At 39.6% G+C, this 27,762-nt stretch overlaps 1 protein-coding gene across 1 annotated transcript; it reads left to right on the top strand.

Annotated features, from left to right (window-relative positions):
• Positions 1-27,762, top strand: TMPRSS6 (transmembrane serine protease 6). Its single transcript, XM_063309109.1, has 18 exons — positions 1-67; positions 1,494-1,650; positions 2,695-2,837; positions 3,211-3,278; positions 4,354-4,538; positions 8,092-8,133; positions 9,521-9,725; positions 10,584-10,720; positions 13,446-13,558; positions 14,293-14,402; positions 15,784-15,929; positions 18,203-18,301; positions 19,091-19,204; positions 19,730-19,846; positions 21,628-21,799; positions 23,708-23,979; positions 24,682-24,818; positions 24,964-27,762. The coding sequence occupies exons 2-18, from the start codon at positions 1,500-1,502 to the stop codon at positions 25,123-25,125; spliced, it is 2,373 nt and encodes a 790-aa protein (XP_063165179.1). The 5' UTR covers positions 1-67; positions 1,494-1,499; the 3' UTR covers positions 25,126-27,762.

The raw sequence follows: 27,762 nt of genomic DNA, 5'->3' as shown, positions 1-27,762 counted from the left end.
CTTCTGTGTGCCTCATTTTGGATGAGCGTGTATCAGGTGAACAATATCACAGAAGTCTTCAAATAAGGTAAGACTGTAATTTTAGGTTTACGCCATTGGGGAGGGGGAGTTGTGTGGATGTGAGTGTGTGTTTGTGTATTACACTTGATCTTAGCCAAAAGGCCAGGACGGAAGGAAGGAGAAAGATCAGCAAAGTTAGTGGTTGCTAGGAGCTGACCATTATGGAAAGCCCAAATTCTTTTCTTTTAGAAGTTTTGCTATAAACCTAGCAAAAAGTTACTGTGCATGAATTGGAGAGGCAAATTATAGACTTGTGATTTAGATTACAGGTGGCTATAAAGGTAGGAAGTGAGATTTTTGTTAATAGCCCAGAGTATTGTCCTTGCTGCTTCTGAAGAACTGATACAGCCTCATTTCAAGTAGCTTTCCCGAACTTGGTGCCTTCCACCTGTGTTGAGGTTACAGTTCTCAGCATCGGCTGCATTGACTGGGAATTCTGGGAGTTTTAGTCTTTGGAAGGTCGCAAACTTCAAAGACTTGGCTAGTTTTATACTCTTCGGTATATAGAGATTGCTGTAGCATTTCCATTTTCACACTGGGACTACTATGTAATATTGAGCTTTCTGTAACAGGAAAAGTCACAAAAGGGAAAGAAGAAATATTTCAAGAGGACAACTTAAAGACACACACACACACACACCATATTAAAAGGAGGACAAAGGAAGACATACATTTGTTTAGTTTCTTTCAGGTCAAGTGTAAGCACTATCAGAAGTGTAGCTCCTGGTAGCTATTTATGGTGAATTTATGGAAACACTTTGATTAGGGATATTTCCCTACAAGACATTGCCATAACGTAGTGAGCTTTTTTTGTCAAGTCTGCTCCACTTGCTGAGCTGATACTGAATTCCATGACTTGATAGTTAATTTATGATCCTATCCTCAAAATGTATAGTATATAATCAAATGACCACAAAACTATGCAAGAGAATTGCTTATATGCTGACATGTGATCTGATCCAATGTAGGTTTATGCTAAAAGAAGTCTGTGTGTGTGTTTAATGTCACTTATTCCCAGATAAATCTATATTGAATTTCAGCCTTTCAGGATTGAATTTCAGTAGGCCACTCCAAGGGGAAGCAGTTAGGATATAAGACTGGGTATTCATGGAGCCTTCTCTGATCCTTAAACTATCCTGCTGCCTTTAGATGTAGCATCAGATTCTATGATATATCCAGTACTGAAATACAATTCAGTGACATGCCAGTTAGCACCTGTACATGGAATAGAGAAGACAGCATCTTGTCATTCCCCTGCTCTTTGGAAGCCCTGGACTTGCTTCATGAGCAGACCTTCCTTGTGGACTCGGTGTACCCCTAAGCACAAGAAAGCAATACTTTGAAGTTCTAGAACCCAAGCTTGGAGAAGCTCTCTTGTTGGAGAACATAAATATAGATCATGGATCCTGATTCTTGCTTTGCTGTTTGGCAAGGTCACCATGACTGAGGGAGAAGAACAGGAGGAGGATCCAGTGGAACTACCACAAAACAGACAGAAAAATAAACTGATTATCTGCCAACGCTACATCCCACTTTTGACAGTCTTGGTGCTGTTGGGTGGAGCCGGAGCAATAACTTGGTATTTCTTAGGTAATGGATGTAATACATCTTTCTTTGTACTCCTGATGCAGCATTTGGGGAGAATGTGTTCTGGGAAAGCATTCCATAGAGAAGAGTCAGTACAGCTGCATATGACCTGCCTCGTGGTCATTTCACATGACTATTTCAGTTCACCCACAGTGAAGTGTTATTTGGTTTAGACCAAATAGGGTACAGAGATTATTTTGTCATAATATCTTATTAAATGGAAGGGGGCTAGTAACTGGTATGAGATCACTTTTCCATAGTAAGTCACCAAAATAAGATGATGAAAGAAGAAATGGGTCAATATGTTGCATATGCAATATATACTGGAGAAGCCTCTGACTAGGTGATAGAAATGAATATGAAGGTGATTGATCCCTACCTCACTCCCATGGGTCTTTATATACCAAGCCTGCTCTTCAGGTGCTCATTGTTGATAGACACTTTCAAAAGAGTAGTTGCGGATGTTCAGACTAAGATCCAGCTGATGCTTAGGGTTCATCCAGGACATCCTTGAGGCAGCTGTAATATGAAAAAAGAGTCCACGGCAAGAATCTTTCCTCCATTTTTTGAAAATACAAAATTCAACTATGCTGCCTATTTTGCTTTTGTTTCCTTTTTTAAAAACAAGCATTTAAATTTATTGCTAACTTTGTTAATGTAACCATCTGATTAATTTTCTTTTCTTTTCTTCTTTTCTTTTCCATCTAAAGGTAACTTTATTTTGCTTAAGGATGGAAACAAATCTCAAAACTTCTCTGCCTGTCTATGTGCACACATGTGTGTGATCTTTACATTGTCCTAGTAAAAAAGATATTGCCGAAAGATATATATTTAGATCTTTTTTATCCCTTTAGTCCAATACAGTTTATCTTGCATTTCCTAAAATTGCCAGGTACTAGAATTGCAAGCAAGTAATTATTATATTACAGACATAACAATGTTTCCGCCTAGATTTGTACAGTAGTTACTTTGGGCCTATGATCTAAACTTGGCAATGTTTATATTCTTTGCCTGGAAGTAATTAGCATATATATCTCTTTGTGGCAGACTACAGACCACGGTATCTGGATTCTGCTCACCTGCATTTCTACTCTGGCAGCCTGAGGATTCTCAATCGGCAGTATTCCCTGGATCATGGGAGGATGGAATCCAGAGCTTTCTGGACAGAGAGATCAAAGTTACAGAAGATGGTGGGATTTCATGTGTAGAATAGCATTTTAGACTAGGTAGTTTAATGGGTATGAGCCTAATATTTAATGGGTTGGCATCTTTTTTACTGGATCTGCCCCAATAGCTTTGCAGTGGTATAACATGCAAAATTAAATATGTCCATATTCTCTATTCTATTATTATTTTCATCTGCTCAGATCCTGCTAATGTGCTTCATATCAGGTTCTGGATAAAAATATTGGAACAGGGACAATTTAAAAATATGATGATCTTCATCTGAGGTAGATGATTCACCTCCATGTACTAAATGAGAGGTGACTTGTATTGTTAAAGGGAACATGTTTATTTGTGATGGTACCTCAGCCTGACATTATTTAACAATCTCTCTTACAGTTAAAAGACCTAATTCATGCCACTAACCTGGCCTCTTTCTACAACTCCAGTGCTGTCTATGCCTTTGGGTGAGTGAAGCATTGTTAGTTTGTTTGAGAGTTATCATAGAACATGGATGGTCAGAAGTAGAACCTGATCTAACTGGCTTATAGTAGATCTGCTGGTCTCTGATTCACCATAGTTGAATTAATAATTGTTCATTTCTATACTACACTTCTTAAATGGCTCAGAATGGTTTACCTTAAGATTTAAGCAAATAACATAAATATTAAAACCACACAAAACATAAACATAATATAAATCTAATATTAAAACCACTTAAAAGTATTATTTTTAAAAAAACCAGGCTGCAAAGATGGTGTATGTGTGTGTGAGGGGGGTGTAGTTGACCTGTAAAACAGGTTTGCTTTTAACTCAAACTTTGTGCAGTTATACAACCTGGTTTTAGAGTTTGCATTGGGTTACTAACCCATAATAATAGAATATCTGAAAGTTTACATTTATATGTGCAAGTTATTCTAGTTTGTGGTTCATGGAGTTCAGGAGATTATTGGTTTCATCCGAAGACATATTTTCTATCTAACTGCATAAGTTTGAATTACAGCTTTGCATTTGGCCATCTGAATAGTAGATTTTCTAGCAAACACGCCCCCCCCCAAAAAAAAACACAGTAGACCTTACTATTCTGAGGTCTGCCTACATCTGCCTTGGATGTCACAATATAAACATTAAAAATTGTTAAATGTATTTTAATTATGACCTGGCTTTGTGTCCAGGCCTGGGGCCTCAAGCGTGTGGATGGTCCCATCTCTTGGCTGTATTAACATCCATACGTTGCTTACTTGGCAGCCATGTATATTTATTTTGTATTTATTTTATATTTTAACTGTTTTAATTGTAATTGTTTTAATTGTTTTATCGTTTTATCATTGTAAGCCGCCCAGAGTCACTTGCTGAGATGGGTGGCTATAGAAACCAAATAAACAAACAAACAAATAAATAAATAATGGAATTGGTTCATTGGGTTGTTATCCCCTGTGATGGTTGGAAATGTTCTACCTACCCTAGCTTCTGTAGTAGTTTCATGATGTTTGTAGGCAACTGGAAAAGTGGTAGTAAATGTGACAATTGTCTTCCAATTAGAGAAGGGTCTTTGACGTGCTTCTTCTGGCTCGCCCTTCAAGTCCCAAAAGATCAGCATGAGGAGATGACAGTCGAAGAAGTAAAAGATACACTCTATTATGAACTTCTTACCAGCGTCAACAGGACAGGGTACTTCTCTTATCAGGCTGAATACAAAATTGATCCAGAATCCTTAATTTTATTGGGTAGGTACTAACTATATATTTTCCCTTAGTACCTCCAAGAAAGCAGCTACCAAAATTGAAAATCAGATTTCTTGATACTGAGGGAAAAAGAGAGAAAATGCAATGTAGTCGTGTAGGGTGAGGAAATAATCTCTCTTGTAAAACATGTCTTCTCTAGAAGAAGCCACATTGAAAAACCATTTTTAATCCAAAATAACTGTTAAAAGATGCTAGATTACACATGCTAAAAATAGAAGTATACATAGGAGTGTAATCCAACCAAAAGTCCCATTGATATTAGTGGAAAAGTCTTGTATGTATTTTATATTTATCTGGATGTCTGATTATTTGAACATTTTGACCCTCTTGGGTTATATGAACAAGTGAGGAAGCACTGCATGCTTCCTTCCTTTTATTTATTTTTTATTTTATGTATTTATTTTATCCTGCCTTTATTATTTTTTACAAATAATTCAAAGTCACCCAGCTGGCTTTCATGCCTAAGGCAGGACTAGAACTCACAGCCTCCCAGTTTCTAGCCTGGAACCTTAACCACTAGACCAAACTGGCTCTCTTTATAACAAGGGTCCTCTCTTTCTTTGAAAGGGCATCACTGTTTCCAATTCTTTGAATTTGCCTTTATGGATCCCTGTATGTTATCACCAAATGAATAGAACTGTTGCCTTATGATAGTCTTGATTGAAGATGGAAGGAGCTGGGACTAGATCTAGTTGTTTCTTTCCAACTTAATGTCAGAGGTATACAAAGGATTTAGCAAGGATCATACTGCTATTTATCCAATGTGGATAAATTAGATGTATGGATCTTGGTGGTGGTGGTGGTGGTGGTTTTTAATCATGGAAGCTTGTCCCCAGATGTGAAGTATTTTTCTCATTTAAGAATAGAGGGTATATCTATATTGTACACTTAAGCTAGAAAATACTGTTTCCTCTTTCCAGAGAATCCTGAGAACTGTAATTCTGTGGTGGTGGGCGGATTGGAATTTCTATAAGAACATTCACAGCATGCTCTTCAAATTATAGAAAGGACATTACAATATTCATAGGAATTCAAAGTGAATTCACATTCACTTGCCAGTTCTTCAGGGGCAAGTGCCTCCAGTCCTCTGGTGAGCAGATGACTTGATGCCACTTACTTGGAGGTATCATTTCCATTCCAGTTTTCAAACAGATAAGAAACAGCTGAAGTTTCTTCTGAGCAGTAAAAAAGTAAAAGAAGTAAAAAAAAAGTATTATATCCTAATCAGGAACTACCAAGGAGAAAACCACACCCCACCAACACTGGCAGGGCAAGCTACAGTATATAAACAGGGAGCAAACCCCACACTCACTAGCACTGATGATGTTACCTAGAGGGGGAGCAGAATTTAATCCAGAGTTATATGCTTCCATATTTTAACAGGCAATGCTTCCCATATATCCTTTTAGTATTACAGTATAAATGACAGGATTGCTGGAAAATCCTGAAAGTACATATCGTAAGTCATAACTTAGCATTTTGGACAGAAAAGATTCAGAAATGAATTGGGATGTGATTGAGAAGCATCAAGGGCTTCCCAAGTTATTAGGAGACATACAAAAGGACAGGAGTTATAGGTCTGCAAAAAAAGAAAAGAGTTATTAATAAAAGTAGGAAAAAGACTCACTGAAAGATGGATAAGAGGTAAACAACATATAAAACCTATCACATTGCATAAGGCAACAGTGCTAAAACTTTGGGGTCATATAATTTGGTCTGGCTGTGGCTCTTCAAGGTTGCAGAAACAGCCCTATCTTGAGATGCACCAGTGGTATGTTATGCCAATATGACTGCTTGCTTTACTCCAATAAACTCTGCAGTAAATACTGGCCAACACCAAGTTTGCTGACTTGCTGGCCACAAGCTGCATGACCAACACATTGCTGATGTGCCTGTCACTAACTTTTGGGGAAACAGACAGTTGAGGCAATGGTGCAACAGAGGTTGGCAGCACTGAACACCTGATGCCCTTTGTCAATGGAAGAGCCACCTTTGATCTGCTCGGAATTTCTCTCCCCAAAGTTTCTCAGAAACCCCCATGGGCTGTGGCCTCTTTGGATCATATCTGTACCAGTTACCAGACACCCCACAGGAGACAACGACAGTGCGGATATGTCCTTTGTTTCAACATTCCACTTCTGCAATTTCAAAAATGCCATATGTAATATATTTGTTTTCAGGTGGTGCAGTTTGGGTCTGCATAGTTCATGGATTCCCCAACTTTTGGGCTGGAGGGCACATTTGGAATTTTTGCATGCACTCTTGTGAAATTCATTTCAATTTAATTCCTTCAGTTTGTATGGCCACCCACTCACCAGGTGACTGAGTGACTGACAACATTAAAAACAACTAAAAATACATCAATAATAATAATAAAAATGCAACAAACCCATAGAAATGCACATGGTTATTATGAAGATTTCCTCATTCACAAAATGGCTGCCATACTAAACCAACATGAGGGAGTGATATTAAAAGCAAAACTGAAATACTTTGGCCACATAATGAGAAGACAGGACACCCTGGAGAAGATGCTGATGCTAGGCAGAGTGGAGGGCAAAAGGAAGAGGGGCTGACCAAGGGCAAGATGGATAGATGACATTCTAGAGGTGATGGACTCATTCTTGGGGGAGCTGGGGATGACCGACAGGAAGCTCTGGGGTGGGCTGATCCATGAAGTCACGAAGAGTCAGAAACGACTAAACGACTAAACAAAAACTAAACCAACATGTTAAAAGCACTGATTTACTCACATAGTACCTGTACCAGTAGGGTGATTCCTACTATCCCTGCTTACATTTGTCCTTTATTTGGACAAATAGACACTCTCTCCACAGTCCTGGGCTGCAGCTGCACATCGTATTTATTTTATAACAAAGCTTATCGGTTTTTTGGGTCAAAGTCATTTTGGGAAATAGTGATAGAAATGGAAACTGGCATTTTCCTCCACAGCATGTATGTTCTTTTATTTTCATATTTTTAAAGTAAAAGGTCAGGTGGGAATGAGAGCCTGTATGTGCTGAGGGAGATGCCTGTGAGCACATTGGTGTCCTAATACAAAAATATATTGTGATTTATTTGATTTTAACTTAGCCCAACTCGTGAACTTATCATTGTACACCCCGGTTTATAGCTTAGAATGATGTGTGAAGTCAGCCAAATGCATCTTCAAGACAGTGTGATTAACCCAATTAGCATAATGTGTGAAGCCATCTCTCACACTTTGCTTAAACTAAAATCATAGCTTCCAATTCAGCCACCATGATAAACCAAACATAATTTAAAGTAGGAAGTGATGGCTCCCTATCTCCTCTGTTGGAGAAGTAGGGGGTTGCTTATAACATGACTTTGCAGAATGTTTAAATTGTGGTTTAGAATTAGGTCTGAATTGAAATATTGTTGAAGCTGGAAGAGAGGAATACAGTGGGCCATGTATGTGACTGCAATTGAGCTGAGCAAGGAGCATTGGGTGGTTTAGTTGTGGCATCTGATGCGTTTGTCTTCCTTTTTTCTTTTTCTTTTTTCTTTTTGACAGAATCCAGTCTCAAAGACATAATAGTGCTGAAATCCACCTTGGGTAGGCTCTTTATTTTCCCCTTATTTTATTTATTTATTTTACTGGGTTATGTTTGTTGCCTTGGAAAGTAGGTTTGAGGACTGTTGCAGACAACACATCAATTAATAGGGACCAAAATGAAATATTTCCATAGCGTTCTTTACCACTTTAATGTTGCAACTGAATTTTTATATTGCTGCATTTTAGTTTGGGCTAACTTTTTATCTGATGCTTGTTAGCCTCTCTTTAAGTTCATCTTAATATGAAAAAAGATGGCTAATAATATGAATCATTATATCAGCATTCATGATGCTAATTCTGCTCGCAATACCTCTAACCCCAGTTGCCTTCAGTATATGCAAGGCATCTGTCTTTCACAAATTAAATGAAAAATATCTAATCACCTTTAAGCAAATGTCTTCCTGTATGTGCCATGTTAATTGAGTGTGTGTGTATACGTATTAAATGTGTATGCCACCAACTCTTTCCAGACTCACAGAGGCTTACCTAACAGGGTAAGAAAACACCCAAATAAAAGTTTAAAAAAATAACACAATAAAAATAAATTAACTAAAACCAAGAGTTATAATACACAATAAATAAATACTGTAAACTGAACGTGCCTTTCAGAAAATTCAGTCTTCACTAACTTCTGGAAGGTGATCACCAAGGGAGCCAGTCAAAACTTTTGGGGGAAGCTGTTATAAGCATTTTCTGGCTTCATCTTGTCTTGCCTTGTGAAACTGGGTTATCACAAGCATCTTTTCCTGGAAAGACCTCCTTGGACTGGTCACATCTAGTCTGAGTAAGTGGTCCTAATATGTGGGAGCAACTGCTTTTGGTGCTGCATATTAATATGTAGGTCTGAATAAATCGATACTTATTCCTGGGTGCCAACAATATGCTTGTTTTCTGAATGACTGTTACCTAACGCTACATATTAATGCAAGCAAGGCTTCCATCAATATACTCCATGGCCAAAAGTTACCCTTGTGTACATGAAGGCTGAGGACTGCATCAGCATGATAAACGTGTATAAATTCCATTAAATTCTCCTAATTTCAAACCTGAGATTGGATGGATGGATGGATGGACTCATTTCCAGTTGGAGAATTGTTGAAATCATTGGGACATTGGTACAAAAAGTACCTATTTTGGGATAAACTATACATAGAATTTGGGAATAAAGAGGAATAGAATGGTTAGCAAGGCTTTACATAAAAATAGGAAAGAGTAGCACTGAAAAATCAGATACATCAGTAAAAAACGCATCAAAAGCCCCTGATTTTTACAGAGCTGTATTTTTCCCCTAAATCTGTGGGTGGATTAAGAGTGTTTTATTTCCTCCATGTCATCTCTTATCAAATGTATGGTGCATTCTGCCATTTTGTTTGTCTCCTCTGTTTAGGCTGCTATAGGTACAGCTACATTAGAGAGGATGTGGTCCTAAAACTGAAGGGTCCAGATTACTTAGCCTCCAGCTGCCTTTGGCATCTCCATGGCCCCAAAGGTCACATGATCAAGCTTCACCTGGAATGGACTCTCTCAGAATGCCGGGACCGACTGGCAATGTATGATGCAGCTGGGCCATTGGAGAGACAGCTCATCACTTCGTAGGTACCCTTGATTTTGTAGCAGCAACAGTGGGAAGAGGAGAAGAGTAGTCATGAGTTCTACATCTCTCCCATAATCTACTTCTAAGCAGAATTTAGCTTAGGTGCAGAATGTACAGGAAGTTTCATTTTGTAGAATTATGATCCAGAGAATCCATGGAAGTAATATGCACTGCAAAGTTCCTGATGATTGTCAATCCTGTAGAGTAAGGCAGTTTTCCAGTCTCTGGGGCAGTTGATTTTTTTTTTTCAGTTAGTGACAGGAAAAGAGAGAGAAAGTCTGGTGCAGACTTGTGGGGTGGTTGGCTTGCAAAGCTACTCCTGTGCTGGTGCTTGATGTGAAAATCAAAATTAGCATTCTAGGGGATTCTATCTCCTTTCAGCCATGCTTTCTAAGCAGAACCTCCAGCACTGAAACCTGGGGTTTAAAAAACAAAACAAAATGCAGAGCATGACAGGAAAGCTCCTATCTACAGGTACCATTAGCCCCTCCTCCCCAAAATACATGTTGAGCCAAAAGATTTCTTGGTGTGCAGCACTTTGTCAGAAAGTTGGAAAGATCTGACAAGAATATGGAAGACGTAATACATTTTCTTACATGTATGTATGTATGTATGTATGTATGTATGTATGTATTTATTTATTTCCTGGCCTTTTCCACCATGAACCTCAAAGGTTCCCATTAGACAGTTTACTATTATTGCCTACCCTACATTCCTATGTGCCAGTCTTCATATTAGTGGTGGGTTTCAACAACATGCCTATATAGATAAAGAACCCAAGTAATTACTTTACCTCTCCTCCTCATCCTTCTCCTCTTGTCAATATGATGATAATCCCATTGTTTTCATTCTTTAGACTCTACGGGTGCAGCCGGCAGGAACCTGTAGTAGAAGTTCTGTCTTCTGGTCCAGTCATGTCTATCGTCTGGAAAAAGGGGATGTACAGCTACTATGATCCTTTTCTACTCTCTGCTCAGGCTGTGCCCTTTGAAGGTAAACCAGGATATGGACAGAAAGAGATAGAAAATGGAGACTGCATTTGTGAACTTCAAGAGATCTACCTTTTTACATATTTTCTAGTTTCTGGTGCTGTTACCTCTAAGATGGCACATAACTGCAACTAAGTAGGGCTCAGCAGAATTACAGAATAGTTTGGCAAACACTTAGAAGACCAGTTCAGATCAGTTCAGATGAAATCTGGCATTAAGAAAGAAGGATATCTTATATTAAGGTTATTTTGGAGAAGAGAAAAATTGTGTTGTAATTAGCCATAGTACACCCTAGGCGAGAGCAAAAGGTAAGTTTCAGTACCACACGGACTGGGCTTAATCTAGCCTGCTATAGGATCATTCAGTATATAAATGTATTTATAGAAATAAATAAAATAAAATAAAATAAAATCCATATCCCCATTATACTGTGGAAATTTGTGCTGACCCAACTGGAAATTTCACAGCTCTGGGGCACCCTGGTCCTTCCCCCAGATAAGATGCCATTGTACTTTGCTACCTGCGTGTCCTCCTCAGTTCTTCCAGTGGACAGTTTTGTTGCTACCCTAACACAGGGACTAGTTTGATTTCTTTTTAACCTTCCCCACCCTCACCCCTTGCTGCAATAAGCAAATATAAATGTAGAAAACTACGTAGTGTTTTGCTTTTGTTTTGCATCCTCTCATTGGTTAGCTGGAAGGAGCATTGGCTGGCGATGTGGTAGGACAAACGTCAGCTGTGGTAGGAAACAGCTGAAGAGAGTTTCAAAAATAAAGCCAGTGCTTTGTGGGAGTTCTTGTACTCTGAGATCATAAGCATAGCTCATATAACCTGCAAACAGTTCAAATTTAATCCCTGGTTTTAGGCAGTGGAGCTGAGAAATTGAATATTTTTCCTGATTGTGGGAAGAGCTCATGTAGGTGCCTGCTGGAGTAGATCAGCTACAGAACTTCATGTACTGGGTTACATGCCAACTGAGAATTATGGGAGGATGGTTTTCTAGTACTTCTTTATGGCACCTGGAGTGGAAAGGTAGGAAATAAATAATGCTGAGCTGGATAAATCATGGTGTGATTCAGTGTAAGGCAGCTTCATTTTTTTTTCCTTGATCAGAACAACATCTTTCAATACTGGCATCAGGGTGCATAGTATCTTGAAGGAGTTTGCTTCAAATAAATCTGTGAATCCAGTTGCAGAAAAGAAAATAGTGAATAGTGGATTTACCTTATAAGTAGGTAAAAGTGCCTGTGCATGGAAGTGGGTGTAATACATGTGCACCAATCATGGACAAAGCCACATCAAAGGAATGGTCAATCAAACCCCAAATATGGGAAACTTCTATATAGCTAGCAGGCTTTAGATGGGTAGGGGTTATGCACCTTGGATGTACATTGATTGGGAGTAGCTCTCTAAGGTTCCAGATTGAAGCCTTTTCTAAGAATTGTATAACTAGATACTGGAAATGCCACTTTCCAGGAATAATCTTTCACTATCACCACTGCACTTTCATCATGGCCACTGCTACTGAACCTTGATTGTTGGATGGAGCATTGGAGCTTGGACATAGACAGGATAGCTGGGTATTAGCCTTATCCTGTTTAATCTCCAGGTGACAGTAGATTACAGTTGCCAGTGCTGTGCTGATTGAGAAATGTGGACTTCATAGTTCAGCAATATCTGGATACTAAACAGGTTAGGAAAGACTGAAGAACAAGCTGCCTGTTAAGTTTCATAAAATAGATCCCAGTCCAAGTTGCTAGTAATGAAGTGCTAGTAGCATTAGCAGAAGAACCACAGTGGCTGCCCCCCTGCCCTGCCCTGCCCAGCCCTGCCCAGAAAGGACATTGAATCTTGTTGGAAGACTCATAAGTAGGGTCTGATGTGAAATTCAGATCACCAGAACTTTTCGATGAATGTCCTGATCTGAACAGACCAAATATAAAGGCTCACCTAGAGCAAACCGCTGAGCTGCTGAGCTTGCCGATCGGAAGGTCAGCAGTTCAAATCCGCGTGACGGGGTGAGCTCCCGTTGCTAGTCCCAGCTCCTGCCAACCTAGCAGTTCGAAAACATGCCAATGTGAGTAGATTAATAGGTACCACTTCGGTGGGCAGGTAACGGCGTTCCGTGTAGTCATGCCGGCCACATGACCACGGAAGTGTCTACAGACAAACGCCGGCTCTTCGGCTTTGGAACGGAGATGAGCACCACCCTCTAGAGTTGGACACAACTGGACTTAATGTCAAGGGAAACCTTTACCTTTACCTTTTAGAGCACATATACCTGCTACAGGCTGCACTTTGGGGAATCTTTTCAGCAGAGTTCATAACTGAAAAATATACACCAAAATAAGTAAATCATTATTAAATGCCCACATAAAGTATGACTGAAGAAAATAATTGCTCAAAATATGTGTTCCTGTATTTTTTTTAAGTGTGCATGCAGGAAAAGGGTGTACAAAAATGTTTGTATTAAAAGTGAGTATAAATATGCTGTGCAATTTACATGATTTTTTTCAATGAACAGTAAACATGGGCTGAACAAAATTTGCCTGTGGCAATCAGATGAGAAGATTGTTGAAAGTGGACTTAGTGGCTTCGTTCATGCCTATCATAGCCTAGTATGGCAGCATTCCTATTTCCTATCCTCGTTTTTTGTCAGAATAATAAACATGAGCAACATTTTCTGTGGGTCTCAGTTGGTGTGACAATGCTTCTGCCTTTCTTTTCAGCCTGCCGGAAGAATCTAACACTGCAGGAAAGCCGGGAACTGCAAGGGAACATCAAGACTCCTTACTACCCTAGTTACTATGCGCCAAACACAGAGTGCACTTGGCACATGACGGTACGATCCTGGCTGTTCCTAGGCAAAACTGAGCTGTGTGTACTTTTGCACTTAAATAAGATAAGCCAAAGGTTGTGGACAATATACCATTACTCTGTTACTTTAAATTCTTATTATATTTATATTCTACCCTTCCATGAATAATGCACATGAATGGATATTTAACACCATTTAGTTGAGAGAATGGAGATTTGAATTCCTGTGTGTTGAACTGTCCAAAAGTGCCAGTATTCTCATATTTTATGAGCCCTTACTGATCTCCCTGAGGACATATTTTAATGCAGTCTCTTTTGTATTTTATTTAAACTGTTTTCTCTCTTCCTCTCTCTCCCAACCCTTATGCTTTGTTACACTCACTTTTGTGTTTAAGAACCAGGGGCAAAGCTCCATTTCTGTATATATGTAAATAAAACTCTCAGCAGTTTTCAATTTTTTTTAAAGTATAATGCCTATAAGAAAGCCAGTTTGGTGTAGTGGTTAAGGCACTACAGGCTAGAAACTGGGAGACCTAGTCCTGCCTTAGGCACAAAGCCAGCTGAGTGACCTTGGGCCAGTTACTCTCTCTCAGCCCTAGCAAGCAGGCAATGGCAAACCACTTCTGAAAAACCTCACCAAGAAAACTGCAGGGACTTGGCCAGGCAGTCACCAGAAGTCAAGACTGATTCAAAGGCACCACCAACAAAAAAATGCTTATATCGTCAATCCAGTTGACCACTGCATTTCCTTCTTTGTAGGTCCCATCTCTGGAATATGGAGTTGTCCTTTGGTTTGATGCTTACACTCTCAGGAGGCAGAAGTATGACCTTCCATGTACTCAAGGCCAATGGACCATCCAGAACAGAAAGTAAGGATCTGCAAACATCTTGGTATGTTCATTTTACAAGACTGGCTTAAAAGAAAAGCGAGCATTTCAAAACCATTTCACTGATAGCAAAACAAATAGGAATACTTTAAAAAACTCTTTCTCTACCTGATGGCCTCCAAACATGCTGGATATCAACTATCTAATCTATCAGCATGCTGCTTGTGGGATTGATGGACAGGACCAAATTTGGGAAACCTGCTCTACTTAAAAGTTTCCTATGATATTTTAGAACTGGAAGAGAGGAATTAAGCAATTAAAGATGAACAATGCAATCCTAGGTATGCTTAATCAGAAGTAAGCTTCAATAGATTCAGTGGGATTTAAATTTACAAAATACATTTGAATTCATGAAACAGCTTCTCCATAAAGAAATTGGATGGTTTCATAACGTTTTGTAAAATCAGCCTCTTGCTAGCTATAATTTAAATTCTGTAATGAAATTGCTCTCTTCATGAATATTCTGGCTTATTGTTAAGTGACTTGGAATTATATTTCAGACTTAGTTTCCCCTCACCTCCACTACCCATCACTTGAGGATGTGATGTTGGGAAATGTTCTCTCCATCTGCTTCTGCTGCTTCATATCCTCAGTGTGTTTCGTCCTTTGTGCTCTATGTATTTAACAACTGCATGACAGGCAGATATTCAGGACATACAATTTTCCATTTCTGCTACATTCTCCATTCTAAGGAGAATTGCATTTGCTGGATTTCTGGTAGTAATTCATTTTTTAAAGAAAAAGTGATTTACATTAAAGATATTGGAAAACAAGACCCAATCCTCCCCTCCCCTCCCCTCAAGAATTCTATAGTTTTCTTGCTATAGGCATAGGCACATTATTTAAACTGGCTCAATTTAAAAAAGAAATCAAAACTTGAATTTGGTCTCATGGCTGTAATTAATCTCTTCTACTCTTTCAACATTATACTTTCATCAGGTGAGCCTTCTTCCTGCTGACACAGTTTATAGCCACCCCTTGTTTTTAAAACTGGCCTGAGTGGGCCCCAGAATTTATTTGGGGGGATTAGCAACCCAGGTTCTACTGTTCCGGTTGTGCCCACAACTAATGTCAATCTTGGGGTGCATACACTGTATAGCAGATCCTGGAAGATAGTAACTGCAGTATTGTAGTTTAATTTTCCCCACTGGGGGAATTGTAGGTAATTTTACAATGGCAAATGTCTTGCAGTTGCTATCTTCATTGCCAGCAAGTCTGGCTGGTGGAAGGGATCCACAAGAAGATGCTTTTGACCTTCACTTGCTCCCCAAATTTCATAACATCTTTCTTCCTATACCCCTGTTCCTTCTAAGGCAAGATTGTTGATTGTGGTTTATTGCCCTAGTCCTTTTTTAAAATCCAGGTTCTGTGGTCTGCGGACTTTGCAAGCCTATGCTGAAAGAATACCTGTGATGTCTAGAGCTGGTGTCACCATCAACTTTACCTCTCAGATCTCCCTAACAGGGCCTGGAGTACGGGCTGCTTACAGTCTATATAATCAATCAGATCGTGAGTATTGGGCAGCTCAGCTAACTGGAACCTTGTAGAAAAATCAACGCATGCCTTGTTATGAATGTTGCCATCTTGATTTAATGTGAATCAAGGACCAAACTGGATGTTGTGTCTGTCAGACTAATGGGGAACTGGATGCTTTACAACAGAACATCAATATTACTTAATGGCTGGGGACATTTTCCTAAAAGAATTGCAGTCTTTTGCATGATCAGCACTAGACTTACAGGTTTTCTATATGCTGCCATTGATCTGGACTCCTGCCTCAAGTTGCTGCCAGATCCACCACCAGGGAGGGAGGGTTTTTTTTGGTATTTTCTGGTATCATTCACACAAATTAATCTCCCCTTCCTAAAAGCATACCATTTTTATTTATTAAAGGACAACCTTGGTACTTTTGAATGGGAAGAAGTTCAGTTAATATTCTGCTGCCTTCTGTGATGGGTGGACCTCATCTTAGATTCCACTAAAATTGCAGGCCTAAATGCAACACCAAACTCTGGGAGCTGGATCTTGGCTGTTCTAGGATGCTGTCTCTGTATAGACAAGTTGAGCTCATATCTTTCCCACCCAAAGTGTTACCATTGCTCATTGGAGGAAAGGCAGGAATGACTAGTAGGTAACACCAGCAAGGGAAGTACTAGGCCAGCATCCTGATAGTACAAGGTCAGCAGCAGCAGAAGTGGAGGCCATGTGATATGATAAAGAGGATTGTGGATGGACTCTTCTGAGCAGATAGTTTGTGCTTTACCAGCATTAATGCTGATCCCCTGCATTTAGAACATGATGCCAGAGTCGTCATTGAATGAGAGTGGGCAGTGGATAAATTAAACACACACACACCAAGCACAGTTTAAAGAAGTCAGAGAGCAGCACTTCTCTCTCTGCATACCATGTTTGCAGAGAATATTTGTAGATGGGATTAGAAGCAGTTGAGTAGGCTGCTGAAAGCCCATGCTGTGGCTTTTGGAATCTGATACAAGATTTGTGAACAAGAGAAAAGAGAAGCAACCAGAAAGATGGGGGTGGACACAGACACAAACACATGGCAAGAGAACAAAGAATCTTATGACACCTTAAAGCAGTGTTTCTCAACCTTAGCAACTTTAAGGTGTGTGAACTTCAACTCACAGAATTCCCCAGCCAGCTGCTGGCTGGGGAATTCTGGGAGTTGAAGTCCACACTGTTAATATTGTTTTCTACTACAGATTAAGGTTACTATGGTAACTAACCATTTTTGGCCAGGTGAAGAGGTTGAATTTAATTGTCCCCTTTTCACGTGTTAATGGTTGCATTGCCTAAGGGAGGAACTTGCCTGAACTTGTTTTAGTTTCCGTTTCCCTTCTGTGTAGGCTTGCAGAGAATATGCAGCTGAGAGAAATCTCTCCTCTCAGCAAACAGCCTTTAAATATGTTTGTTTTCTGTAAATAAAATTATTTTTATAGAAATGCCTGGTATGTGACTTTTCTGATCTCTCCTGGGCCAAATGCTTTCTTAGCACTCTGCCAACACACACATCTTAAAGTCGCCAAGGTTGAGAAACACTGCCTTAAAGACTAACCCATTTATTTGTTAATATTTAAGATGCCAGACTTTAATGTGACACAACGTATCACTTTTGCTACAATAAACTAATATGTTCCTTACTTGGATTCTTTATCTATGTAGTTAATATATTTGCGAAATTCCAAATGTGTCCATGGTTTTAACTCATAGCTGGTGTTTTACTGTTCTCCAGCTTCTAATGTGACAGCCAGTTTGGTGTAGTGTTAAGGCACCAGGCTAGAAATCAAGAGACCATGTGTTTTAGTCCCACCTTAGCCACAAAACCAGCTAGATGTTGTTGTCCAGTCATTCTCTTTCAGCCCTAGGAACTATTTATGAAAATCTTGCCAAGAAAACTGCAGGGACTAGTCTAGGCAGTCACTCAGTTGAAGGCACCAAAAAAAACAACAACCCACCCTTCTAAAATGCATCTTTTATCTGTGGTTCCTAATTCTACTACCAGTACTACATGGATGAAAAGACTTTTACAGATTTAACACCATGTTGCTAATAATCATTCAGCACTGACAGGGAAATCTTTCATTCTCATGTTCCAAAACTATATTATGGATTCAATTTTTAAGAAGTGTATCTTCTGTCTTCCACGTAGAATTAGAAGTAGATTAGAAGCACAACACAATGTTTCAATATTTGAACTGAATTTAGGTTATACATTAAAAACCAACGAACATTTTTCTTTATTTTCCATTCAAAAAAAAAAAAAGCATGCCCTAGAGAATTCCTTTGCTTTGTGAATGGTTTGTGTGTGCCGGCTTGTGATGGGATTGAAGACTGCCCCAATGGACTAGATGAGAGAAACTGTGGTAAGCAGAGCTTTATCATTCCCCCCCCCGCCCCCCCGGTCTTCATATTGTGCTTGACTTTTGTTAGCAAATAATCCCTCTGTCCTTTTTGAGCAAGAGGATCTCTGCAGGTGACATATGCTTCTCTCACAGAAGAGTGTATTCCTATCTACGAGTTAGCCTCTCCAAAACGCACTGAATATTATACTTTCAGAACCTCAGAACCTGAGGCAGCCATTAGTGAGAAGCCATTGGTTGCTATGGGAAAAGAGATGAAGAGATAGATCTCAAACTCCTGAACTGCTCAGTCTTTTAGCTCTGAATCCCACTGGCAGAACCTGGACATGAAAGAGTATGGCCACATACATATTCACGCACTAACATACAAACACCTTCCCATCTCAAAAAACACACATTACAATGTGGACTGATGAACTTCATTGCTGGATGATTTAAACCTGTAAGGTTTTAATCTTAGTTCTTCAGGGAACTGCATTCTAGTTTGTTTTTTCTTTATAATTTTTGAAAGAAAGAAAAAGAGAAAGAGAGAAAGAGAAAAGAAAGATAGATTTCATATAAAGTACAGTTGGGTGAATTTCAAAAGCAGTATTACTGGGTGGCCAGCAAAAATGCTCTAACTCTATAAAAACAACAGGAAGGCAAAGGCCTTTCAAATGACAGCAAACACAGAAACAGGCATAAAAATACATTGGGCATAGGTGCCACTTGTACCCAAATTATCTTTTCACCTTTCCATCCCTTTTGCCCAATTTTTCTTCCTTCTTTTCCTTATGCTTTGCAATTTGCTAGTCTGCCCTGCAAAATTTCAGTGTCAGGAAGACAGCACGTGCATTGAATTCTCCAAGCTCTGTGATAAACATCTGGATTGCATCAATGGGAGTGATGAGGAACAATGCAATGAAGGTATGGATTCAAGAACATATATTAAATCAACTTTCTCCAACCTGCTGACCTCAGAGACCAAGCTGACTGAGATATTATGAGGGATGAAGTCCTACACATCTAGAGGACACTAGATTGGGTGAAGAACTGTACAGTACTAGTTTCCTAGACTAGAACAATCGGTATAAATAGAATGACAGGGCAAAGTTTATCCTAAAGGTATTGCCTTTCATACATACATACATACATACATATATGGCTGATGCAATTGTCACTTTCTGTTCACCATTATCACATATTTGGGACTGGGCTTCATGACTGTAATCAAGTGCAGCTGGTAGACCTCATGTGGACCCAATGATACTGCCAAATTATAACTCCCAGCCAACATGGCTAACCATTAAAGTTGCTGGACACTGTAGTTTGGCACATGTGGAAAGTCACAAATTCCCCATCCCTGTGAGAAGAGAAAATTGCCATAGTAAGTACAACGAAAGGTAGGAATAAGATCACATTCATTTTCCACCACATAATATATATTTTCAGGAATCCCTTGTGGACTTTACACTTACCAATGTGCTGATGGGAGCTGTGTGAAGAAGCCCAACCCTCAATGTGACTCAGTCCCTGACTGCAAGGATCAATCAGATGAAATGCACTGTGGTGAGAATCTCAAAGGAAGAGATCTATCCTAGTCAGAGGAATATCTAAAACCAAGTCAGTGTCTTCTGCTTAGAATGATCCTAGTAGAGGTGCTGCAGATGCTCATTCTGTCATGGATTGATGGTATTGGGCTTCAATCCTATGCACTAGTCTTTTACTAGTTTGTGCTGGGACTACAGTTCTCAGAATTCCCAGCCAGCATGATCATATATCACAACTTACCTGGAGGGCATTAGTATCCTTTCTGGATTGTGTTGTTAGAAATCCATAATTCTGGATGGATCTGATGTGCTGCAATTTAATTGTAATTAAATATCCAGTTTGGGGGGGATTCACTTAATATCAAACAGCTTCAGTATCTTGCAGAATATCAAAATGTTCTTTTTGAGAGGAATAAATGTGGGAAAATTTCAGTGAATAGATGTTGTCGTGTATATATCAAATCATCCTTGTCAAAAGAACAGTAATAGCCAAGGTACATGTTTTCCTTTTCATTGGAATCAAAATATGCTCATTACCCTTACTATTCCAATAATTATTTCCCCAAGTGGATGAATCCATTTTTCCACTTGCATTAACAAGGCTCCAAAGGCTGAGTGTGATTGTTTTGTTGAGACACATAACATGGTGAATGTTGATGGTATACACTGTCTCTTGCAGCAGAAACTTTAATTTTAAAATCCTTATGTATTATTTTGTTAGATTTATATCTTGCTTTTCCTCTAAGAGGCCAAGGTGACAGACACAGTACTCCCTCCACCATTCCCCCAACACAAAGCAACAGACCCCAAATCAGACTGTTAATTTCTGTGGCTGATAGTGAACATGAACTTGATATGTCTTGCCTTAGTCCAACTTCTTCTATTACTATGCCATACTGTCGTCCACTACATTGACATTTATGGGCAAATAGCAGCTGAGAGTACACTTTTCAGCTGGAAATTGGATGGAAAACTTTTTTGAGATTTGAAACACATTCCATAGTAGAGACTCAGGGCTGCTTTTTACTTAAAATAAACATGGTCATTATAAACACATTTACGATGTACAGTTTGGCCTATGTTCTCACAGAATCTGCTCTGATTCCACTAGAAATAGAGATGCAATTAATCTAAAAATCTCATATAATCTGTATTGTTATGCAAATACCTGATTTAGAGATTACGTTCTAATAATATTAAGTCTCTGAACTGACTTTTTGAACTGGACCAATGATTCAGATCAAATTGTTTTTTTAAAAAAATTCCAAAAATCAGTTGAATTAATTTGATGCTCAAATTGGATTGCCAATCCAAGAATTCAAACTGAAACCAACCAGCTGTTCAAAATGGAGTCAATCATCAAACTGCACAATCCCAACAATCTACTTACTAGCATTATATGCCAGGTGACTAATGTATGAGAGCCAATTCAATGTAATTAGGGATTTGGTCTGAGTCCAGAGAAACTCAAGTTTGGGTCCACCAATCACTGGCAACCTGTACATCCTGACAAGAGTTGTTGTGAAGATAAAATGAGGGGAGACTCCACTGTCCTCTGTGCACCAGCTTAAACTTCCTCCCAGAGGAAAGCCTGAGACACAAATGCAATGGGTGAATGAATGGTAATCAGAAAGGAAAACCTGGATTTCTCTGTAGGCATGACTTCAAAACAGGAAAACAAAATCAATCATAAAGGGTCTTGCAAATACACCTCTTCCTCTCCCTCACTCTGCTCTTCTTCCACTTGCCTTCACTCTTATTGCCCTTTCTGTTTCCTAAAGCTTCTCTCTCTTTCCTCAGACTGTGGAGTGCAGGAGACAGCAACACACCGAATTGTAGGTGGTGCTCATTCTGTGGAAGGGGAGTGGCCTTGGCAAGCAAGTTTGCAAGTGCGTGGACACCACCTTTGCGGGGGAACATTGATTGCAGATCGCTGGGTGATCACTGCTGCTCACTGTTTCCAAGAAGACAGGTAAATAAAGTGGGGTGGGGTGGGGTGGGGTGGGGTGGGAAGGAAAGGGGGTATTGACATTGAGGTTCAAGGTTCTTACTAACAATCAGAAAAGTGGACTTACAGAAAAGTTTGTATGCATTTTTAAATTTATTGTATACTGGTACTTCTAGGCTGCTTCAATCAAACAAATCTAAGTGGCTTAGAAGTCCTTGATCCATAATATGCATTTCTGTTTAAAACATTTTTACAAGCATTTTCCTTCTATAGTGGTCCTTAGACATTGTATTTCACAAATATACACACTTCTCTGTGTACTTTTCCTTGATACATGTGTTTCTGCATATTCTTTTTGAAAATAAAATGAAACAGGGTTACCACCAACAGGTAACTGGTTCAGGAGGGGAAATTCTGTAGGTACAAATTCAATAGATTTCTTGCCCCAGCCTCTCTAGTATACATTAATAAATTGCCATGTGATTCCCCTTGGATAACTTCACAGTCTTCTAGGACAACTCTGCTGGATCATATCCAATAATATTGCACTCCAGGCAAGGAAAAAAAGTTACTCTTATAGTATTCTGCAGATAAAGGATCATCCATAACATAAAAAGAAGGGATGGAATTCAGCAGTACAGTGGAAAGTCTCTGGGTTCCATCTCTGGCATCTTCAGATAAAAGGATCAGACAGGAGGTGATAAGAAACACCTCTCTTTGCAATCAGAATAATCAATAGAAGGTAATGCATGCTCCCCCTGCCCTGTATTTCTTGAATCTCTATCCAACATACATGAACTTTACAGTAAAATTGCAGGCAATGCAGCCATAGGATATTGCTTGAATGAATTCAGTTGAACCTCTAAGTGACAAGTAGCTGAATCTAGTACAATCAGGGAGGAGGCATTGTTTCTTTTCTGGCCAGGAACTGACTTAAAAGTCATCTACCCTTTGTATTTTCTTTTTGTCAAATATCAGGTGCACTGGGTTTCCTTAATCAGATAAATTAATAACACTGAACAAGTTGTTAAATATATGCATTTAGCCTTCAGCAAAATCCATAATCATGTAGTAACATTTTTGCTAGCTTTTTGTTTCTCCTTGTTAATTGGTCTAGAGTTGCTCCTGAGAGAATGCTGGGCAATATCCTTTTTGCTATTCCTCCCCACCCGCTTTTTTTTTCCTCTCATCCCATTTCTTTTTCAAGATTAGTTCATGTGATAATAGATACACTGGCTTTTTGAGACACCATATGTCCTGATTACCAGGAAACACACTGAGACAATGACTTGGTCTCTAATATTTATTAGTAGTACTTAACAAGAATCCTAACAAACTGAGGAAGCATGGGAAAAACCCAGCCATATAAACCCCAAAGGTTAAGGCGGTCCCGATCTGTGTCTCTTTGAATGGCTGAACAGTTCCTCAGTGCTACGCATGCGCTTGACAGTCTGGGTGGGAGCCCCCTGCTCGCCATCCTTACTCATGACATCATAGGACTCTTGCATAAACAGACATGTGTACTCCCTTATTTACAGCCACTATCTAAGGTAATTTGAACTGCTCCTGGCTTCTCTCCTCAGCAATCCTCTTTTCCCTCTCCTCCCTGCAAGCAACTATGTGCATACAATGCTCTTCCCGTAGGACAAACCTCCCTACAGCAGATGGAATGGCCTATGATCAACAAAGTCCCTCCTTGTGAGGGGAGATGGGCAGTGATAAAAATTTGATAAACAAATAACATAAATAAAAGCTTATGTACTAATTAGTGTATAAGGTTCCACAAGCTTTGGGACTTGGGCAGAGCTTGATCAGGTGTAAGACTGTTTCCTTTCTTCCCTAAACCTAAGCTGTATTTGGGAGATGGACAAATGAAGTATCAAGAGGAAAAAAAAACTTGCTGAAGTTATTTCCTACCCTTTTGCTCTGCAGGCAGGTTTCCCCCACGGTCTGGACCGTCTACCTGGGCAAGTACTTTCTGAATGTCAGTAGCCACAATGAGGTTTCCTTTAAAGTGAACCACATCTTGCAGCATCCCTACTACGAAGAAGACAGCCATGACTATGACGTGGCTCTGTTGCAGCTTGACCATCCAGTCATCTATTCTGCTTTCATCCAGCCCATCTGTCTGCCTGCCAGCTCCCACCTCTTTGAGCCTGGCCTCCTGTGTTGGGTCACTGGCTGGGGTGCAGTCAAGGAAGGAGGTATCTGGCCTATGTGTCCTTAAGGGCCCTCTCTCTCTTTTTTTTTTTGGACTTAAAAGGATATATCAGATACAATCATCTAATAAAAAGGCATCCTAAGCTTTTGCCAAAAGGAGAGTGCAAAAATGTATGTCAAAAGCTGGCCAATGAAAAGCAAATTCTGCATCATAAGAATACTGCATATGTACTGAGCTAAGGCCAAAAGTTGCAAGTGCTTTGCAGCAAGATGCTATCATGCTCCCCCTAGTGGACCCTTGCATAAATCATGCAAAAATTGCAGCATATTGGGAATAGCCGGGGGTTGACTTCAAAGCTGTTTGTTCCTTTCTTCCTTTCCCTCTGTAAGTGCACCAGATTTGCCCAGGAGACTCTTCCAGACACCTGGAATGAAAGGTATTAAGACTCATTCCAGAGGAATTATGCCACTGGATCCAACCCCCTAACCGCTGTTAGGCTTAAACAGGGTATCTTAATTACAAAATGGAACCGTTCCATCTCTTATTCAGTGGTGATTTCCTAAAGCAGGGGAACGTGACTACTAGTTTCACCCACTTTTTTTGAGTGAAGCAGCTCAAAATCCACCAGGAAGAACTGCTGCATCCCTATAGAATATGTGGGGATTGGAATTGTGGAATTTCATAGGAACAGGAAATACCCTCTTTCTTTGGTCAGTCCTGCTACCTTGCAACTCCTCTCCCACAGGTCCTACGAGCAAGATCTTGCAAAAAGTGGATGTGCAATTAGTTCAGCAAGACATTTGCAGTGAAGCTTATCACTATCAGGTCTCTCCCAGAATGCTTTGTGCTGGCTACCATGATGGCAAAAAGGACTCCTGTCAGGTAACTTTAAGCACTAGTTTCCATGATCTAGAAAGAACCTTTTCCCATCCTGTGAAACTGCCTTATTTGCATGCAATAGAGCTTTTTCTTTTCTTTGCATTTGAACAATTTTTCCCCTGACCACTATTTGGTTTCACTTTTCTAGGGAGATTCTGGAGGACCTCTTATTTGCCAGGAAGCCAGTGGCAAATGGTTTCTAGCAGGTGTGGTGAGCTGGGGAATGGGTTGTGCACGTCCCAATAACTATGGAGTGTATACCAGAATTACCAGTGTGATGGAATGGATGAAACAAACCATGTCAAACTGAGCAACGTTCTAAATTCCTGCTTTCATTACAAGGAGACACTGTGGAGGAGATACCTTCAGTCTTTATCCCACTGTTCAAATAGCCTAAATTGTAGGGAGATCCCATTTTACATCTGGCTCATATTGCACCTGATATTCAAGTGTTGATCTTTAAGGGTGTTTTAGTGTGTGAAGACAAAGAAGCCTAAGAAGACCACTGAGGAAAGATTGTTCAAAATAAATCCAAAACTTGAGATGCTGCTCCAGTGAAATAATAAGAGGCGTGGTTTCCTCCTTCAAAAGGTATTGACTGTAGAGTGTTCTTTAAATTAGTTCTGGAGAATCCAAGACATTAGGTAAGTTGATTCTCTTGAACATTAAATGTGGAAGTAGAAATTGGAAGCCTATCCAGTCTTCCTTGTATTATTTAAAAATCAATTCCAAATGGTAGTGACCAAAACACTGACAAATAGGAGGAGAGATTATACTATTTGTGGAGTGTTAAGGGAAGAGCATCAGATGAACTTTGTATTATTTACATGACTTGTGCCTTATGCGTGTGCTGGTTATTTGAAAAATTATGCATGGATTTTCTTACTGCTGAGATCATTGGAGTTTTTAATGAACGTATCTGGAAAGAAACCTGCAATGAGCAGGATACAAATGTATTTCAAGGTCACATCCCTATCCAGCAGTAGTCACCCACCCACTGCAGCTTCACCCCAGGCTACTCTGTGTCTTGGTGTGGATGAGATAGAAGAGTCCTCTTGGCTTTAAGATTGGCAATTAAAATCCTCAAAAAGCCAAAGCAGACAAGAGAGGCTGTTGTCCTATATGAGTGCACAATGGCCCTGTCTGCACAATTGGCTGATCTAGTGATCCCTTTCACCAACCAACCGATCCACCATCACGCCCTGGCAATGCACGATGTCTGGCAGCCATTTTCTTTAGTTCCCCAGGAAACAAGTGGGCAGCCAGATCAAGACAACCGGCTTCTACTCAAGGCATAAAGGTAGATTGACTCCCTTTGCAAAGTTGAGATTCTCTGCCTCACATGAGATCATTTCATTGATCTGGACTGAAGAGCAGAGCTGTTTTGCAGTCATAAGGTTTACTGCAAATTTAAATAGGTTTCAGGAAGCTTACATCATTTGACAGTAAAAGAGAAATTCTGTCATTAAATGCAAGGATCTGTAACTGAATAACCTCAGCACATGCTCAAAACTATGGCTTTTACAGAAATTATAATGGAACCATATTGAAAAGGGTATAAACATACTTCAAAGGTTTCCAATACTAGCTAGCAAGAGGATGTTTGTTGCACAGCACAGATTTAAAAAAATTTCCTTGTACGCTTATGGCTTGTCATCCACATCAAAAACTATAGAGCTGGCCAGTCTTTAACATCCCATCAACTTGGACATACTCATTACAATGAGGCCTAGCACTTTAAATGTAGCAGGGCTGCAGCAGGCTAGCGTTAGAATATGGGTTGAAGCTACTGGACTTACTCTGAAGTAGAACCACCACCTCCCCTGCCCCCAAAATGAATATAGGAGTTGGTAAAGACAGCCCAGCTTTATTAAGTTGGTAACTTGCTTGTTCTGGAAGTACTATCCCAGGAAGATGGTTCTTCCCCTTGTTTTGTTTAGATTAGTAAATTGCTAGCAACTGCCCCATGCTTATTCATAATCAATTCCAAACCAATCAGCTTGGTTTCACAACTAGTTAAAGACATTTTGGTGCCACCAGAGAAAGCTCACAGCATTCTAAGCTAGTCCAAATTGTTTTGGCACTGAAGGGTGCCAAATCTTTAAGAACCTCTGCTCCCTGCCAGATGGAAATAATATACAAAATCAAAACCAATAACTATTTTATTCTTCCATGACATATAGCAGGTTCCTGAAGCTGCTACTTCAACCTGGTAAGACCATTCATGCTTGGTTTGAACTGATAGCCTTTTAGAGTGCATTCTTTAATACTGAATGTGTTTCTAGTGGCACTTCTTCAGTCATAAAATTGAATTCAGGTTTTTGCAGAACTGAATGGTTGCACATAAAAGGCTAGATTCATGCTTGGAACATTTTTCTAAATGGCAATGCCTTTAGAAATACTTTGAAATACTTCAGAGAAGTTAAGACTATGGGTGTTTTGATAAAGGTTTAAAGACCAGATTTCTTATCAATAAAATTATGGCTGAGGTTGCATGCCATACTAAGTCATGGTTTCCTTAAATAAGCTATGGTTTAATGAATAAATTCCAGTTGGCTATAAACTCTATTTGGAAAATACATTTAATTTAGTATGTCATCTGAACACATCCTAAGGCTTCTAGAACCAGATGAACATATAGTTACATTCAAGGGAAATACATTTCATGAATCACACCTTCTATTGAATAGTAGAAGGGGAAAAAATAGATCTCCCTGCTCTTTAATAGCACTGGAAGTATCCTAATCTGAGACCACACCTTAATGTAAAACAGCTTCTCAAGACCCACAACCTTAGGCAATGAAGGGTAGTCTTTCCTGCCAGAGAAAAGGCCTGATTGGCACCAAGGAAATGCATGCCCGCATCTCCATTTGCTTGGATTTCACTTTAGCTCTCTTCCTCCTCCTCCTAGTACCCTAGTTATCTTTTGAGCAAAATAAATAAATGA

The sequence above is a fragment of the Candoia aspera genome, chromosome 7, assembly GCF_035149785.1.
Source record: "Candoia aspera isolate rCanAsp1 chromosome 7, rCanAsp1.hap2, whole genome shotgun sequence".
In the NCBI taxonomy this organism is placed as follows: Eukaryota; Metazoa; Chordata; class Lepidosauria; order Squamata; family Boidae; genus Candoia; species Candoia aspera.
Note: the sequence above shows the minus strand (reverse complement) of the source record. Positions and strands in the feature narration are given on the sequence as shown.

Excerpts from the sequence above, each read along its gene's own strand:
- TMPRSS6 (XM_063309109.1), top strand. The coding sequence starts at position 1,500 with ATGACTGAGGGAGAAGAACAGGAGGAGGATCCAGTGGAACTACCACAA. Across the intron at positions 9,726-10,583 it reads GAGAGACAGCTCATCACTTC|ACTCTACGGGTGCAGCCGGC; the intron begins GTAGGTACCCTT and ends TTCATTCTTTAG. Across the intron at positions 10,721-13,445 it reads TCAGGCTGTGCCCTTTGAAG|CCTGCCGGAAGAATCTAACA; the intron begins GTAAACCAGGAT and ends CTTTCTTTTCAG.